This window comes from Dermochelys coriacea, chromosome 11 (assembly GCF_009764565.3).
Source record: "Dermochelys coriacea isolate rDerCor1 chromosome 11, rDerCor1.pri.v4, whole genome shotgun sequence".
NCBI classification, from domain to species: Eukaryota; Metazoa; Chordata; order Testudines; family Dermochelyidae; genus Dermochelys; species Dermochelys coriacea.
The window spans coordinates 72,491,448-72,511,796 of NC_050078.2; the positions used below are offsets into that span (position 1 = coordinate 72,491,448).

The 20,349-nt window shown below is 36.7% G+C and overlaps 1 protein-coding gene across 11 annotated transcripts in view; it reads right to left on the reverse strand.

Moving 5' to 3' along the window:
* Positions 1-20,349, reverse strand: part of AGAP1 (ArfGAP with GTPase domain, ankyrin repeat and PH domain 1) — a 694,641-nt gene that overhangs the window by 388,728 nt on the left and 285,564 nt on the right. For all 11 annotated transcript variants that reach the window (XM_043505743.1, XM_043505746.1, XM_043505744.1 and 8 more), the window contains 2 exons: positions 17,496-17,637; positions 10,914-11,048 (listed from right to left, as the gene is read on the reverse strand). In XM_043505743.1, coding sequence (XP_043361678.1) covers positions 10,914-11,048; positions 17,496-17,637 — 277 coding nt within the window. The remainder of the gene's footprint in view (positions 1-10,913; positions 11,049-17,495; positions 17,638-20,349) is intronic.

Genomic DNA, 20,349 nt, shown 5'->3' on the forward strand with positions numbered 1-20,349 from the left:
TCACACAGTCATTGCTCTTCTTTCTGACTAGAGACTGACCCCTCAAAAACAAAAAAAACCAGCCCCCAAAAAACAAAAAAAACCCAATGTTGTTTAAAAATCAAGCTGCTGATCATTTTAGGAGAAACATCCAGCTAGCAAGTATCTCTCTTGTTGCGAGAATGGAGGCAGAGGGTACCTGATTGTTGTCTAGAATTAATAGTACAGGGAACTAAAAAAATCAACTCAACTGCTTCCATCACTACCTCCCAAATGAGGTAAGCTATCTCCATCCGTCTACAGGAAGTAAATAGTAAATATATCCCCTATAAGCAACTAACACCCAAACCAACTCTCATGCTTTCCAGCTTGCCAGACCCTCCCACCTTTTCCATACCCTGTGCCAAAGTCTCCCACTTTCCTTCAACTGCTTCTGTAATGCAACATTGTTAATACAAAATCCTGCAGCATCATGCAAACTCCAAATTTAGGAACAGCATATGTTGAAAACACATTCCTGTAGAAATTTATATTGAATTTAATATCAACATAAATAATATGAGATATATTGCACTGCTTGGACTCTTCTTTTTCTTATTTAATTCAAAAAGGGCTCTGACCTGAAAAAAAAATGTAAGTACCTTCAGATAACTTCAGTGCACTCTATTACATTTGGAATGCTAGGCCATTGTCCTGCAGAATACATAGCATGCTGCTAGAGTCCCTCTGGCCAATTTAAGAGCAGAGCTAATTGATAATGAAGATAATCCAACCTAGTACTACAGTGACTGCAACATAGGGCCCTCCAGAATGGAGTCTTCAAATGGAAAAATTAGGGCAGATGCCCAGGATTCCAATAAGAGCATGGGGAGATTTTATATTTAAATTATTTTAATATTGTAATAGCAAATGAGTCATCTGCTGGATCTTGACCTTCACTTTTTGTTTTTAATGGGCTGCAGAAATCCAGAGAGATTCCAGTTTTCAATACTATTTAACCTTTCTACGCCTTTCCCCTCCATTTTTCCAAGGAGGGAACACTTTTTTTTCTTTTTAACTTCTTCTTCTGTATACTGCTGATCCAATAACTTCACATAATTTTTGTAGTCTCTCTTATTGCAGGTCTAAATGATCTCTTAAACCAGTGTGTTAGTTTTATTATGCCTGTATTCTCAACAGTTACAGGGAGGAGGGGAAGCTGCATAAAACCAAACCTTGGATACTGTTACACTGCTCCCTAGTGACCTCTTCCTAAATTACAAAGATGCTTTATTTTTTCCATAATATTTGATAAAATATCCAAGAAGTTCTGCTGTTAGAAAAATATTCTGTATTCCATATAAACACAGTAATTCTGCAAATAAATAAAACTAATTCAACGATAGGTAGTTTCTTCCTTAATTGCTCCAAACTAAGCTTAATAAATAAAATATAAAATAATCTAGTCCTTCAGGGAGGAAATTTTACAAAGGCACCTAAGTGACTTAGGAGTCTAAGCATTTTTGACATTTAGAGGGACTTGGGAATCTTTGAAAATTTTACCATATATCTAACGTCAGAATAAGGGTAAGGGTGTGTCCCAAGAATGTTAAAGTCTTATAAATACAGGTTCACTTTAAACATTTGCTTTAGCATCTTTAGTAAAGGTGATATAATATAATTTGTATGTCTCCAGGAGCCATTCATTAGATTTTATGTACAAGTATGTATAGGCATATAGGGAAATGAAGAGGACATTACACAAGAGGCAACAAGCAGAAGCTACTTCAAAAAAATCTTATTCTCCATATCAAGTTAACAAGAGAAGACAAATGTTTTTATAACACCCAAACAAAAACAGCCTTGATGGACTGGCATGCCTATTCTCTATGCATTTTCTATAAATTAAATTAGATATTGAATACACTTCAATTAATCCACTAGAGAAACATATTCTACTAGTTAAAATAGATCATTAGCAGAAAAAGGGCCAAATAATACATACATAGTTACTTCTACTTCCACACTGAGTTTAACAAATATTTTATGACTACATCAAAACCGCAATCTTTATCCTGTCATGATAGTCTTAGATTGAGAGTAAGAATGCATCAAGTTGAGATACAGATCTTAAATACAGTGCCATAACAATTAGCTGCTCATGAATACTGGTCAAATAAACACATCACGTTTTATTTCCATAAAAAAATGTTACACTAAATTGTGCTTTCATATGACGCAAATAGCTACTTAAAATAAATGGGAGACATGAGATTTTACTACTCCAGGCTAAATGTGCACAAAATAATTGGGTATCTTTTGTTTGTTTTGTTAAGAAAGGAGAAATACGTACACCTGAGACTAACTAGAGTCAAAGGATTAATGCCCCAGTGCTGCTGCTGCACTGCAGCAATTCAGAATTTAAACAGGCTGACACTATCCACCGTTGACTAGTCTGGCTAATGGATAATCAGGGCCACATGTCACTTCAGATGCTGTGCTGTAGACATAAGCATTCTACTGAAAGGTCACAGCTGTACATTATGGAAATCGAAGTAATTACAGAAGCCAGAGGACCTGCTCCCTTGCTCTGCATAGTACTTTGGATCCACATTGCTCCAGCATCTGACTTCCAACTGAGGAACCCTTGGGGCCACATCCAGTATAAGAGTGAAGATTGCCTCTTCCTAAAATCTGTCAGTGTAAATAGGACTAAGACTATATTCTCTACCCATTAAGCTGATTAACATTTCTTAATGAAAATATATCTGTAAAAACTGACTATAAGACTGATAGCGAGTGACAGCCTCTCTCTGTAATCCAAACGTACAAGCACTAATATGTCATCCTTATCCTTTAACAGAGACTGTAGTTTACGCTGTAAAATACCTTTCTGCTCACACAGTCAAGTCAGTACTACAGTGGGCAGGATTTGGAAATAAAATATATTTTTGACATTTATACCACATTGGATATATACTGCATCAAATAAAATCAGTTTAATTTTCAGCAGACATTTCGGGATTCCAACAGCTCCCCTTCCAGATTACTTCAACCTGACATAGTAAGGGAGATATAGCAAAGGGCACAAATTATAAACTGTGGTCAATTTTCTCCTGATCCAACTTGGAGGTTTTTATACCTGCTTCATATAACTCAGAATACAGTGCATTCAAGTCTACAACCTCATCACTACATTAAGCCTTTGGTAGTGACTGTTAGTGGCAGTGGCTAATATGCGGTCAACCAGAAAAGGAAAAATGCAAGAGTCAGCAGCAGCAGAACTGATATGAGAGGCTAGATCTTGCACACAGCCATACAAGTACCCCACCATTTATCATACTAGATACATAGCTAAACTGGCGCTTTTTTTTTTTTTTTTTTTTTTTTTTTTTTTAAAGCCTTGTACCTTTTTCCTCCTTTGGCACATGTTCTGAACTATTTCAGAAGCTAACTATTTCATTAGACATGATTGCAGCCACACTACCCACAAAGTAATTGGGATAATTAAATCACACTGAAAGATTCCATTCAAGTGATGACTTATTTCCAGGGCCTGTTCTAATTTGTCTAGCGGCACCTTAACAATTAAACAGTAAGCGGCACTGAAATTTCAGCAATGCTTTATCTCTATAGACTCATTGCTAACGTATCTTTAAACACAAGAGCCAGGCTTGAAAAATTTTTCATTACCACTACCAAAATGAGTAGCTCATATTCTTAAAGCAATTGATTTAAAAGAAATACGCCAGACATTTAGAAATGTGAAAAACCTATAAACAGAGGGGTGAAGGGATACCTCAGTGGCTTGAGCACTGGCCTGCTAAACCCAGGGTTGTGAGTTCAATCCTTGAGGGGGCCATTTAGGGATCTGGGGCAAAAATTGAGGATTGGTCCTGCTTTGAGCAGGGGGTTGGACTAGATGACCTCCTGAGGTCCCTTCCAACTCTACGATTCCATGATAGCTATGTTCTGTATAACTTTAATTTATATTAACAACGTCTTAGTGAGGAATAGTTAGTAACCCTGCATGATGTTCATGTTTAAGTTGTGCTTATAAAAATATGCAACTGTCTCCAACTTCCACAACTGTTAAGTGCAAAAGAAAAATAGATTGATTGCTAAACTACAATATCAGGCTGTCCATTAAACTCAAATTATAGGCTCACATGAACAACTTTAAATCAGTTTGCACTTGATACAAGTCAACTACACAGGCAGATAACATTTTGACATTCTTCTCTGTTGGTGTACATTGAGATAGTTACATAGCAGGGGGTTAAATGGGTCAAACAACAGAACATCTGAAGGAAAGAAAAGAAAAAAAACCATGCAATTATGAATACATCATCAGCAAAAATAAAAGCAATTCTTAAGTAATAATCGTACATCAAGCTAATTCAAGCAGGCTAAAGTAATTAGAGAGACAACCTGGGGCAGAACACAGACAGTACAATACTGTGCTGCCAAGAAATATTAAAATAATCATTTTCAGTTTCACTGGTAAAGCTATTTTGATGTGTGGCAAAAGAGAACTACATCTTAATGAGGAGATCTTTTAAAAGACCTATTGTACTTTTGTAAAAAAAAAAATAACCTTCACACAATTTTTCCTAGTACCAAAAACAAACAAACAAACAAAACAAAACAGCCTATGACCTGAAAGTTTGGCACAGAATACCACACAAAGATAAAACCCATTTTCTTTTATTTAGAGCAGTAATTTATGGCCTGATTCTGCCACGCTTACTCACCCTGAATAGTGCCCTATCTCACCGTAGACCCGTAGAAGACAATGCAGAACAGCAGCAAAACCAGGCTTTTATTAATCATATTCAAAAAACCCCCCAAAACCCCACAAATTTGATTTAATGAAGTTTGAACGATTAGTGAGAGAAGATGACCAAGCAAAAATAACTTCTAATAAAAATCACATAAGAGAAAGTCTGAACATATACACATCAGAGGGACCAGAATTATAGATCTTAAGGAATTAAGAGAATTAGTTGCATTTATTATACCACAAATAGTCACTTTTGAAAAATCATCAGCCACCATGAGGATACCAAACAGTAAGACTAAAGCAAACAGAACAGATTTCCAAAAAAAGATAAAATTGAGCTGTCCTAACAATTCAAATTTCAAAGAAAAATAATATTGAAAAGAATCATTAACTACCTACTCCTAGAAAATACCATTGATATATTAACAAAGCAACAAACTTATAAAGAATAGATCTTCCGAGACAAATGTGATTTAAGTCAAGAGCAAAATTTCCATTACTTTAATAGAACATGCTAGATGCAACATATTTGGATTTTCATAAAGCATGAGATACCATTTCACAAAATTTTACTTGGAAAAAAATTCAATGGGCTTATTGATAGGAACAGTGAAGTAGACTGAAAAGTGGCAAAAAGATGATCAATGTTTATGGGTCAACAGCAGCCAATTAAGCTGTGTGAGAGTATGTAGGAGGTTAATGCAAAAATCAATTTTGCGTCCAGTCTTACTTAACAATATCTGAATGAAGGAGCAAACAGCGCTTTACTGAAGTTTGCAGATGAAATTTAATTCAGAGGATTTACCGACATCAGTCAAGACAGAAAATACACAAGAGAATAAAGATATACTAGAAATGTGGACAAATAATAAAATTAAATTCCAACTGGAAAAGATGAAAGAAACCTAGGGTTGCTATTGGGTAGGAATTTAGAAATTCTGAATTTGTGGTCAACTGCAGACTACATAATAGAATTTATGTAGCCTAATTTCCTGATAGTGGAAGTAATCTGTTAGGTAGATGACTATATTCCATCACCTATACCCACAAGTATTTGTGGGTGCAAAATTACAGGTCATTTTTGAAAATATGACTCAAATTCTAACATGGGAGCTCCAAACCTAATGCTAAAAATTTGTATCTACTACCAATTCTACAATTCTATTCTTTATACATGCTTAATACCATGCTCCATTACTGGAAAATCTAAAGCAGAACAACAGGACAGTAATAAAGACAAGGAAGAAGTAGGAGAATAAGAAAACAGGTGACTGGACAGCACATATCCATCTGTATAATACATAGTGATGGTCATAAACACATATTAATACAAACAAAAAACAGTTGTGAAGGCTTATAAGATATCTAATAGAGAGCATTATCTAGCCCCTATCAGCTTAACACAAAGTTATAAAAATCTATATATAAAATCCAAGAAGAGATATTTATCGAGCTGGTGTGTTTTACAAATAATTTTGGTACCCATGAACTTGTCTTATTAATGGCTTCATTAACCACTTTCCTTACATACATACTGGTAACTTTCTGCATGCCTGCATCGTATTGTACAATACTTTCTGAAGACTGCTTAATTGGTGAAGATTTTGCAAAAAAGGTCACATTTTAAAGCCTGTTTGTTCCATAGATACAGAGAAATTATTCTCAAAAAGAAAAGGAGTACTTGTGGCACCTTAGAGACTAACAAATTTATTTGAGCATAAGCTTTCGATGAAGTGAGCTGTAGCTCACAAAAGCTTACGCTCAAATAAATGTGTTAGTCTCTAAGGTGCCACAAGTACTCCTTTTCTTTTTGCGAATACAGACTAACACGGCTGCTACTCTGAAACCAGAAACTATTCTACCACCAAATGTTATTAGGAATTACCACACTCATTAGCTTATCACCACCATGTACACACTAATGTTAGGTACAACCATCAAATCTTTCTTAAAAATTGACATTCTACAAAGGCTGCAAGCATCAAGTCAAAAACTTTTAATTAAATAGAATTTTAAAATTGTAATTGGACTATGAAAATGTCTGCATACCTATTCTGGATCAGAGCTTAATCTTATTGCTACAATATGCCTTCACTCATCCCATTCTCTCATTGTTTTGTTTTTCCTATACATGCTCATCACAGGAGGCCCCTAAAATTAGAATTCAAGCAAGGGATAATGTGCTCCTGTTTTGTAAAGTGCCTGAACAAACAGTAACTACCACCACCCCTCCCCCACTACTACTACTACTGAAAGTGGCCTGGGTGAGGAATGATGGAGGGCTAGGAGTCCACTAGCTCCTTGGTTCTAATTCTGGTTATGTCACTTACTTGCCATGCTGCCTTGGACAAGTCACTTCAAGATCTGACATGGTAAAGTAGTTCAGCACATGCTTAATTTTAAGCATTTGAACCACTGTACTCAAGTCAGTAGAATGCTTAAAGCTAGGTGGGTGTTTAGGTAACTTGCAGGACTGGGGCCTCAGACTCTTCATACATAAAATGAGGATAATTATTCTTACCTCCACCTATTTCAATATCACCAGTGGGAAGTACAGGAGAGGAGGAACAACAACTGAATGCCCGTAGAGAGATTCAACCATACAAAGTGCTATATAAAAGCTAATAAAACTAACACAGCACGTTCAAAACAGCTACAAGAAGCTAAAACGTTCCATGTCTGCCATCTCTCCACCGAAAATCTCTTACAATGGGCAACCTTGTAGCTGTTTTAGTGCATTAGTAGTGACACATTGTGGATACCCTCAGTAAATTAGCTCAGAAGTATACATACAAAATTAAATAGTGCCTAACACCACCTGCCATCAAGTACAGAAATTAAAATAGAACACAGTATATTTTAAATACAGGACCTTTCAAAAATGGTTGATTTTCCCTTACCTATTAAATATGGCTTCACAAAAGATTTTTTGTTCTTCTGCCAAAAAGTAAGATGGTGACAAAGACACAAAATAATTACATAATATATTCCTCATTACACATACAGATTTTCTCAGAGCACTAATGGGAATTACTCAGGCATGCTCCTATAAGAATAAAACTCTACCTTTTAAGTCGGCTATTTCCCCCCCTCCCGTAATCATCGTTACATAAGGCCAAGCACTGACATATGGTACCATAAGACCTTTTCACTTTCAAGGAACTGTAATTTTGTTTCTACAGAATCACTGCATCATTTCGTAAAGACTAAATTGAATCTGGTGTTTCCCACAGCTGTAAATCACAGATTAATCATATTTAATCTTGGTAAGTGTTTCCTCAAAGATGTCTGAAATCAGTTAATCAATTGGCCATTGATCAGGATTTGTATTACTTGATCATAAATTACATGCCATAAATTTATCTTTTGGCCCAAGGTTACCTCTTCTTTTATTGAAGTCAATGGCATTATTCTCACTGACTTCAATGAGATAAGGAGCTGCTGTCCTAGTCTGAAAAACACTTCACTTTTTAATATATAGGCAATTCTATGACACTCAGCATACTGAACATTTAAACAGGTTTCAGAGTAGCAGCCGTGTTAGTCTGTATTCACAAAAAGAAAAGGAGTACTTGTGGCACCTTAGAGACTAACAAATTTATTTGAGCATAAGCTTTCGTGAGCTACAGCTCACTTCATTGGATGCATTCAGTGGCTTCTGAATGCATCCGATGAAGTGAGCTGTAGCTCACAAAAGCTTATGTTCAAATAAATTTGTTAGTCTCTAAGGTGCCACAAGTACTCCTTTTCTTTTTGAACATTTAAAATTCACCACCACTTCACATATTCTAACGTTTTCCCACAGTATATTTACCCCTTGTATTCACTACATAGCATTACTGACATTATAGGAGAAGGCCATAGTATGTAATAACCAGCTCATCCAGTACAGATATGCACAAGAAGTGGAGGAGTTGTATCACTGTATAATTCCACAGGGTCCATCTCTCAAGAGTTCCCTGAAAAATGAGAGAGGATGGAATCCCACAAGTTTTTAGGGTATATGTAATGAAAAATAAACAGCAGCTAATCGCAAACAAGGACATTAAACTTCTATTTTTATATGCAAAATTGTAGAAATTAATCTTTGATACAGGGAATATGAAGAGAATAGAATGGATTTCTCCTTAATACCCTCTCTAAGATCAACATGGGTAAACAAAGTGTATTAGCTTAATTGTTAAGAATAAAAATAACCTCTCTATTTGGAATTTAAACCAAGAGCAATTCATTCAGTACTTCCACTTACAGAAAGTCCATTTGGTCTATCTTTCCTCACTTCTTTTGCATGTACACCACTTACCACCAAAAATGGTGTATACTGTAGACTAGCATATGTAGCGTCCACACCCGCATAGCCACCCTAGCAGAGGTATAAATAGCAGTGTAGCCAGTGAGGAACGGCTTAGGCAAGTGAAGAAACTTGAAAGGTGTGGGTATATATGTACTAGCTCAAGCAGTGCCTTCCTATCTACATTGTTATTTTTAGCAGTGTAGTGTGCTGCTGCCTCCCCATTGATGGAGCCTTTCTCCACCGCAAAGGAAGGCTCTGGCACTGGGGAGATGATGGAGAAAGACTCTGGCAGCTCCCCACTGCTGGAGCCCTGGTCTCACCACGGGGAAACGCTCTTGCAATGGGAAAAGGCTCTGGCAGGTCCCAGCTGCCAGAGCCTTTCCCCTCCACTGAGAAAGGCTCTGGCAGGGGAGAGGCAGCTGCCAGAGCCTTTCCCTGACATATGTAGCAACACACTGTAGCATGGACTCAGCCTGCTTTTAACTGCAGCATGTAGCTACACATATACTACATGCCACCAGAAGCGGTATGTAGTGTAGACATAGCCTTAGACACTTACTGATGAGATGGGATCTCAGGTAACTATGGTTCTTAGAAGAGAAAACCAAGGGACTGGAACATGGCAGAGATCAGGAACTTCAGGAAATCGTTTTAACAAATTAAAATTTTTTCTTTAAAAATTAGAATAATTTCTGTAGTGGCCAGTTTACAGTTGGGGATAAAGTAACTATTGAGTGGAAGATAGGAGATGCCTCAAATACACACAGTATGTGGAACTACCACTGGAGGGAGCACAGAGACTTGCTTCATACACAGAAGACATTTAGGAACTGCATATTTCCTTTCCATTTTTCGTTTTGTTTTGTTTATTTAGACATTGTGTTTTCCCCAGGAAAATTTTTTCCAGGAGTAATCGTCCAAGTAAACAATTGTCAGTCAAGTTACATATTTAGTGTTTTTCTTCCATGCTGTATTTATGATTTGGAACATCTTCTCACACTAGTCCATAAAGTCACCACTCCCTATCTTTTAAATCCCTCCCTAAGGCCTGGTCTAGACTGGGGAAATCAATCTAAGTTGCGCAACTTCAGTCAATGTACTTAGACCTATTCACCGTGGTGTCTTCACTACTGTAAGTCAACTGCTGCCGCTCCCCCGTCGACTCTACCTGCGCTTCTCATAGAGCTGGAGTACAGGAGTCAACGAGAGAGTGCTTGGAGATTGATTTATCATGTCCAGACTAGATGCAATAAATCGTCCCCCACTGGATTGATCGCTGCCCGCGAATCGGGCGGGTAATATAGACATACCCTAAGACTCAATTCTACGCTGATGGCTAGGTGAAATTGCCAACTGATAACATGGATACCATGAGAGAATTTTAATACTGATCTTATGCATTTTATTTATCTCATCAGATTTCATATTCTACTCTTCCCTAATTTTTAAAAATGTGTTTAGTTACATCTTTATTATATATGTCTATTAAGTCGGAGTAATAACATAAAAGATTACCCACAGTCACACAACTTCAGTCTGTTATATAGTATACCTGCATGAAGACATTTCTTAAGTAGATATAAATATAATCTGCATAAACAAATGTATTCATAATATTATGGTTCTAATGTATTGTTTCTTTCCAACCAGGAATGGACTGAACCCAGCAGCTGGAGATAACTGGAGTACAGAAGGCTGTATGTGTGTGCACAGTGCTGAGCAATTCCTAACTGGGACTCTAGGTGCTATCAAAATAAAAGATCCCAACCAGGATTAAATCTTCTGAACTATATAGCAGGCACTGGTTGTTAATCTGGAGAACACTTTGGTTACAGTATGCTATGAGATACTAAGTAGGAAAAAAAAATCCATCTTTACCATCTTGGAAGACCCTTTCCACATTCAGCCCGTAAGTAGCACAGGTTTCATAGTAAGTGCATCTCTTCAAATCATTCGACAGCTTTCTTGCTCTGGCATCATCAATAACACGTGGATTATTAGAGCTTATAGCATCTATAGTAACAGCATGCAGAGGGGAGAAAAAAAGCAACAGCATTAGTAGTTTTATCGTGATAACAAATCCTGCATTCAACAGCAACAGTTTATATTTACAAAACACCCTATGCCTACAGAGCCTACAAGGTGCTTAAATGTAATCCTAAAAACAAACCCATACAAAAAACTTCATAAAGAGACTAAAGGTTGCACAGATAAGCAAAACAGCCAGGTACTGTCAATTTAAGATTATACAACAGTAACTTTCCCTTTTTGCATATAAATACACATCCAACACAATCTGCTTTTTTATATAAATTCTCTACCTTTTAAGACATGTAAATTTCATAATTTTTCCTCTGCACCCATATACTATACATTTAAAGGGATGTTTCCTCTAGTAATATTCCACAATAAAATTATTGTTCAGAGGTGCATCTTGCACTCTTCTCAGGAAACACAGGTAAATAAGAGTCCTATTATCAGCATTACTTTTTTCAATGATTTCTACTATATTGTACTTTTAATTGTGACCTAACAAGCTGTCTTAATAAAGTCAAGTATTACTTCACCAGAGAACTGGCTATACTTTAAAATACCATTTAACTCTGTAATTAGCAAAAATTTTGTTTCCAAGATTTATAGTTCTATCCTATTGATCTTCCAGTCACTGATACAATTCTAACTGGAAAATAAATTTAAACTTTTTCCCCTAAGTTATCATAAAAATGCATATAAGGCTACCAGGTGGAATATATTTACCTGTATTAAATAATAATAATATACTTAGAGTAAGATATATTAGCAAAATGCTACCAATATTGCTGTAGTCCTTTAAGGAAGCTAATTACTTTTAGATCCCTTATTAACACCAGCACATTGACTAATAATATGCTAAGTATGATGTAAAAATGACTTTCATGGACAATCTGATATACAGAGTAGTAGGATGTAGGGACGGGGAAGTGATGATACATCTACTACCGTAATGCATAAGCATACTTCTTCACTTGAGTGTTTAACCACCAATATTAATGGCCTCTTCATGCAGTATTGTTGGATAGCATTGTCTGTTTATTTTTAAGTAATAAAAAGATGGAAAAAATAAAAATTAAGGCTTGGCTAAGGACCAAAGGCAACAGAACTCTTCTGGGTTCCAAAATGTATAGTGTAAATTCCATAATTCAACTCTCTCATCACAGTCCTTGCAGACATTACAAGGGTCATAGGAGTTCTTCCCTCCTTATAGATTCTGCAATAACCTTGGTTCACCCCTACAACATCCCACAAACTATGCATTAAGTTTAGTTTACATTTAGCTTACCTGAGTATATATCTCTGGCCAGCCTGCCTAGGTATAAGTGACAGTAAGGAGACCTCACTTGCATACTTCACAAGTCGGCCAGTTCCCTCTTCTTGACCACTACACATCCAATATACAGCAGCCCTTCTTACAATCACTACAACTTGAAATAGTCCTCGGAAGCCTTTGCCAGATCTGGGCATAGGTGAATAGCCCCATTTACTGCAAAATTAAAAGAACGAGTACCAGCTGTGGCACCTTAGAGACTAACAAATTTATCTGAACATAAGCGTTCGTGGGCTAAAACCCACTTCATCGGATGCATGCAGTGGAATGGAAGACGTATATATATACATACACACAGAGAACATGAAAACATGGGTGTTGCCATACACACTATAACGAGAGTGATCGGTTAAGGTGAGCTATTATCAGCAGGAGAAAAACAAAACAAAACCTTTTGTAGTGATAATCAGGATGGCCCATTTCCAACAGTTGACAAGAAGGTGTGAGTACAGTGGGGGGGAGGGAAATAAGCATGGGGAAATAGTTTTATTTTGTGTAATGACCCATCCACTCCCAGTCTTTATTCAAGCCTAATTTAATGGTGTCCAGTTTGCACATTAATTCCAATTCAGCAGTTTCTAGTTGGAGTCTGTTTTTGAAGGTTTTTTGTTGTAGTATTGCGACTTTTAGGTCTGTAATCGAGTGACCAGGGAGACTGAAGTTTCTCCTTCTGATAATAGCTCACCTTAACGGATCACTCTCGTTATAGTGGATATGGCAACACCCATTTTTTCGTGTTCTCTCTTTGTGTATCTCTCTCTCTCTCTCTCTCTCTCTCTCTCTCTCTCTCCCCCTTCTGTATTTTCCACTGCATTATCCGATGAAGTGGGTTTTAGCCCACGAAAGCTCATGCTCAAATAAATGTATTAGTCTCTAAGGTGCCACAAGTACTCCTCATTCTTTTTGCTGATTCAGACTAACACAGCTATCACTCTGAAACCTGCAAAATTGAAGTGGCTATGCATACGTGCACTGCCCATCTTTCCTTAGGTTTACACTTAGGGCCTGATCCAAAGCCCATTCAAGTCAATGGATTTGGATTACACCGTTAATGAGCGCAAACACCTTCTGTACATGCTCAAAATGCCATTTTAAAGGCCAAAGAAATCAAACCCATTTTCTGATGCAATAAGGCATGCAGTACTCCTCAGTGAGAATTATTCTTCATGCAAATCTCAATACTAAAATGTCAGGCATTTTAGTTGTAGGGCTGATCTGAATAGGTTGCAAGAATTATTTTATGATAGGAAGAAGATTATTGGTTTCCTTCTCTTTGTGTTCAAAAAAACTGAACCATTTTTGCTCTAACTTTCAAAACCACTCAACAATGGGCAGCGATCATTTCTGGAAAATTTCACCCACAGAAGATCAAAATGTCAGTTAGTAATGAGCAACTGAAAACAGCGGGCTGTAATAGCAACTGTTATGCAACTTTCAAGATAGTGGGTTGCAATCAATGTCCTATTGTAACATAGTACATGCATAACTGATTACATTTACTTCTGGAAATGTAAACTGAAGTAGTTGATAGTATCTGAGGAAACATCTAAGAATTCAAGAGTAATCACACTAAAATCTTTGGAGTAAAGAAACGGATGTCATGGAGAAATGAAATTCACACCTTAGGACCCAACACATGACACTGAGTTAAAACAGGATAGTGGTATTCCTAAATAGCAGCTGATTGTAGATACCCATTGATGCTCCCACAGGACGAAGAAAGAAAAAGACTTTATCAACACCCTTGAATATAAACAATTAACATAATTAGAAAAAGTCATTTAGAGGATCAACTCTTGACTGCTCATAGCCATCGTAATATACAAACTATTACTGATGTTCATCCTTCAACTTCAAGGATCAGAAACCACAGTGTTGCTATAGTATGATCCCCATAATAAACCATTACCTATGTGTCAAATTTTCCCAATATTCTGAAGCGACATGATTGTACTCACATTGTCAGCTCTCAGAACTCTGAGAAATGCCAACTGACTAGGGAAGTGGTTAGTTTAGTCCTGAAAAAAACTCCACTACAGCAGTGTTTTACATTGCAGTTCTCACCTGTACCACTTACAAACTGACATAGTGTGAAATTACACAGATTTTAAATATCAACTCTTCCTCATGAGCTATATGGCCCCAATTCAGGAAAGCGTACATGCTTAAGTCCCATTAATTTAATTGACTATTCACATTCTTAAAAGTTAAATACATATTTAAGTGTTTTGCTAAATGAAGGTCAATATTAGCTTTATATTCATATGAAAAAAGAATCCTGCACATTCTGGATATAATCAGCTGCTATTTAGGAATACATGTAAATAAAACCTATATTTTTATACATACATTTGTGCATTCTGCATACTAATCTATCACCTTCATGATGATCCTCATTCATTTCACAGTGGGGAGATGTAGTTATTCCACACAGGTAATGAGAAGATCTGAAGAGAGGATTTAGTGAGTGCAGAAAATTGAAAGGAATAATGTAAAGGGTTTTTTAAAGAGTTTATTCATGGAACAATTGACAAAGCAAGGAGACCCAATCATAATGTATGTATTGTTTGAAACTGCAATTTACTTTAATAGGGTTTTTAGCGTTAGCGTACCCACCTGTCAGGGCATTATAAGGACTAGTTAATATTGTAAAATACTTCAAAGATGTATAGCACTAAAACCCATTACAATTCAGATCGACACACACAATGATAAAATTTTCCTATTTCACATGGCAGCTTATAGTAACAATGCAAAGAACCGCAGCATCACAAACGTGATCAGAAAATGTACCTGAGATTCAGCTACAATTTATTTAGTAGAAACCAATGAGGTTCCCATAAGATAAAATCTCATATGGACTTGAATATAAATTGCCATTACTGTGAATCAATACTAAACTTGGCATTCCTGTCTGAAGTATCAGAGTAGTAGCCGTGTTAGTCTGTATCAGCAAAAAAAAAAAAAAAAAGGAGTACTTGTGGCACCTTAGAGACTAACAAATTTATTTGAGCATAAGCTTTCGTGAACTGTAGCTTATGCTCAAAAAAATTTGTTAGTCTCTAAGGTGCCACAAGTACTCCTTTTCTTTTTGTCTGAAGTATATTACTTAGGTTAAAGTTTCAAAAATTTTAAATCTTATATGTGATGTAAGATACCAACTGAAGCATATTGGTTTTTATACTGCTATCTATTACCCGACAGCTAAAAGGTCAACATGTCTGCTTAGAAGCAAGTCTAAGGATTTTTCTTTGTAAAACCAGCAGAGGGTGCTGAAGGCATGTGGACAATAAAGCATCTAAAATTAGCAACGTCACTTAAATATCTTTTTTTTTTTGGTTTCAAATGATATTTTGTTGTCAAAATCTGGACTTCAATTTCACCTGGAGATGGGGGAGAAAATATCTTCCTCTATTTTTCACCTCCATATTCACAATGGGGAGAGGATTCACCTTTGGTTGCAAGAGCATCGGGGGGCAGACACTAGCATTTTAGGGAGATCATTCAGAGATCATTTCACAGCTACCAACCAGTCTAATAGCTATGATTAGTGGATCAGTAGCAGAAATCAGTCAGATATAATCGCCAACATAACATTAAAAAGGACAGCGTCACCTTGATGTGTAGCTAAGAATGATGCCTTGTATTACCCTTGGTTCCTGCCTCTCTACCTCCTAGCCCTGCTATCATTAAAATTCTCCCCTTCTCCTCTGTGGCGCTCTGGGAAAAAGACCTATACAAAACTTCCAACACCGACCACATCACTGTAAGGGAAAACACTGAAAATGGCACACAAAGCAAAGAAATCCTGAACAAATATCTTTCCCCTCTAACCTTTCTCTTACAGTAGCTATCTGTAGTTGCATCCAATGAAGTGAGCTGAAGCTCACGAAAGCTTATGCTCAGATAAATTTGTTAGTCTCTAAGATGCCACAAGTACTCCTTTTCTTTTTGCGAATACAGACTAACAGGGCTGCTACTCTGAAAACTGCCAGTAGCTATCTTAGGAGTTAAAACATTGTGAAATTTTTAAGTTGACAGTGTCCCTTTAAGCAATTCACTTCCCTTTTTGACTGCAGCTTCTTCTGTTCACCCTAGGATTTTTTTGTATCATCTACTTCTCCCTTTTATCTGTCACGTGCTTCCACCTTGTTACTATTCTTTCCCCTCTATATTCCCCCTACTTCCTGGGATTCACAATGAGCAGCTTTGGTTTCAGAGTTTGCAATCAGGCATTGGGCTGTCCCCAGGCATTGTCTTAACTGGCAAAAAGACAAAGTGAGGAAGCAATGAAGCCCTAGATCAGCATTAAACCATCCACAACTTTTCACATTGCTACAGGCTAGAGGGGAAGGGGAGTCTGAAACCACAGCTGAAAACGCCGAGGGGGGGGGGAGAGGGGGAATAAGTAGCTACTTTTCACGAGAGGATCTGAAATTGCACCCACCTTCAGAGCTCACCTATCCCTGCAGGATAGCTTTTTCCTAAATGGGGTAAAGTATTATTGTGGGGTTTCTTTTTAAGTGATACAAAATGCAAGTGACTGTGCAGCAAATCTAAAATAACGAGGATTGAGGTCTGACCTGTAAATGGCAACCTTCATTTTTTTTATAAGTATTTATAGAAGAATGATTGACAAGTGTTGTTTCTTGTTTTGTTTGTGATTTAAGGGCAATAAAGGACTGGTCTATTCTGGATCTTTAAGCAATTTGAGTCCCATCTTAATTTATGTCATGATCCTGTAAACACTTATGCATGTACTCAACTCAGAGCATGAAAACAGTCTCGTTGATTCAACAACAAGCAGACATGACTGGTCAGAATTAGGAACACTTTAAACTACCCCTGAGGTTCAGGACAGCCATTTTCTGCTAACATCTAGAATGTACTGCATTTTCAGTTATGCCCCAAAAAGGTTGGTATGAAAAGCAATAGATCAAGGTAAGTATGTTTGTCTTTAAAAAAAGTTCCAGTACAAAACTGTCACTTTAAATACACTTTCAGATAGGTAAATCAGCCAAAGATAATAGAATATGAAGACAGCAACTAGAATACCAGTATCTTCTTAGAGATGTTATAACGAAGACTGCACTTACCTTGGGTTCCCACTAGTACCATTGGGATTTCACTAGTGTTACGATAGTTAGCCATACGACTGTAGTAGTGGTAAACTGTCTGGAAGCTTATTTCATCTTCCAAACTGAAGACAAATATAACAGCATCGACCCACATGGCAAACTACAGAGGGAAAAAAAAAGGGGGGGGGGAGAGATTCCGTGGGAAAGCAGTGAGCACTAGTCAATAAAATTAGTGGAATTATCCTGTGCTGAAGGGAGGGGAGAAAGAATGCTGCATTCGGGAAATATAACCATTAACACTATTAACTCAACTTGCTTTTTAATTTTACAAGGAGTTTGGTGCATATGAAGGTAAGGGTTTAATACACATATTATAATATTGGCTTGAACCTGGGAGACAAAATTTATGCTATTAATTCTCGGTATATTCTAAGTAGTAACCGGTTTTTGTTATATATAATAATTGGGAATGAAATGAGCTTGCCTTTGCACTTGTGAACGATAGGAATATTTGAAAACAGGTATCTAGAAATGAAAGGTTAGTGCAAAAACCTATTACGTTACTTTCCGTTCATCCCTTAATATATGTATTTTGATTTCTTAACTAGCATCAGCATTGACATTCAAAGCACAACTCTACATTCAAGGGTTTACAAGTTTACCCACTAAATTTCAGATCTGAGCAAAATCTCAAATATTGCTTATGTTTCTTTTATATTCTAAAACTCAATTTTTAAGATATCTGAATTTGCAAATGCCATAATTATAGAAGTTTAAGTAAAATGATTATGCCTTAGATTTTGTAGTGGGAAAGGGAACTGGTTTTCCCTGGTGTTGTAAATCTACTGAAGGAGAGGCACTTCTGTGCCCAGGTAAGGCTTAAAAAAAACCCCATATCTGTAGGGAAAATTTTAGATCACAAGTACTTATTAGAAATATTAAAAGAAATTAACATGGTAGCAATTCATCTTGGTTATAGATTGCCAGAAGATTTCATAAGCTAATAAATAGCATGTGTTATAACTGTGTCCATTCCAAGACTAAAGTTTCCATCAATAATACAAAGCTAACCAGCTGCAACCTAAAATAAGACACATTATCTCTTCATAGTTATTAGTCATATTACTATCCTACATACAGAACCAATCTAGCCAGGGCCCCACTTTACATATACATAGCAAAAGGTAGATGCTGCTGCAAAGAGAAGACTAGGCAAATAAATAACATCACTTACTTCTTATCTAGCACTTTTCATCAGTAAATCTCAAAGCTCTTTACAAAGCGGGTCAACATCACGATCACCATTTTACAGATGGGGAAATGGAGGCACAGAGGCGAGGTGACTCACCTAAGCTCATCAAGTGTCCGAGCGGGAATAGTAAACGAGTTTCCTAATCTCCACTCCAATGATCTATCCACTGGACAACACTGCCTCTGTGCTCTCCATAATTAGCGTATTTTATGTTTAGATACATGTGTTATGCATTATTGTTCTCCTGGGTTTATGCCCATTGTTACTTCAGTATTGCTAAGTCTTGCAATTTTAAGTTTGCAATGCTTCACATTTTTTAAAAGTATCAGTTCCTAGGATCATGTGATTATCCCTGTTTACATTGAAAATTTCCTAGCTTTTATGGCTGGAGGGGAGGGGAAGGTTGAAAACATGAACCCTCAAGGCTCAACGCTCAGAAAGAAAATAGGAATCCACAGGCTATTTTTTGGGGTGCGTGTTTAATTATTTCTATTAAAAGAATGTATACACATTAAATGATTATGAACCATTTGAACACTTCAACACACCTGGATGTCTTTTCACTTAGGATCAAGGTGTAAGAACAGCAAAAACAAATCTTTGCAGTTCTCAAGACAGATACTTAATAAGCCAACCCCCTACAATGTATTGCCAATGCTGTATTGTGCTAATACACAATATAGGGCAGGCAATGTTCAACACTGTCAATGTGTGCGAGCTGAACTGTTGTCAGAACTGGAAGCCTAATGAAAAGCATGAGAGAGGTACAAAAACTGTGGAGGAAGTATAGCTGGAGGATTTTAATGTACAATTAATCTCATACCATGGAATCAATTGTATTCTGCCTAGAATTCTTGCTTTCAGCGCTGATATTCTTAAAGAATAATTTATGAGATGAATGGTTTCTGTAGAATGTATTAAAATTTCTTGAAACCAGTGTACAATGATGGAAAGGTATTCCATCTATTAACGACTATGAGATACACCAAAGGAGACTATTTAAAATAGTAACTTTTTTTTTTCTGGGGTGTGTGTGAATAAAGAGAGAAATAATTTACACACCATCTTAAGTAATTTAATGTTATGAAAGTGCCATGTTAACAGCCCCGGAACCTGAAGTCTTTGAAAAACAACACGGGCAATGGCAAATTCAAGCTTCCCTTTCACTTCCTCACTAATGTGCTTCAAATCCCACTGTGGGAGAGAACAGCTCTCTGGGCAGAGAGGACAGTTCAATTTCATATGTATTCAGTGTCTTGAATGGCACCAAATGTATTCATTTTTATTTTTTTAATTAAGGTGAACACTTGTTCAAATGAGGCCAAAAATCACACTAGTAACCTAGAAACTGTATCCCAGAGCAACTATCATGAGCCATCCAAATCCCTGTTGTGTTTTATCATAGGAGACTTGAACAAAGTTTTGTGGTAGGTCAGAAACAACTAAAATCATGGCTGGCGAGCAATGGAAATGGCGATTTATTCATTACTGGTATGCTTTAAAAAGGATGAGGATGAAAAGCAGACTACCATCAACTGACCAATAGTACATATTTCACTCGGATTTTATCATAAAAAATGAGCTATTTTTAAAATTGTTTATGTATTAACTTGGCACAGA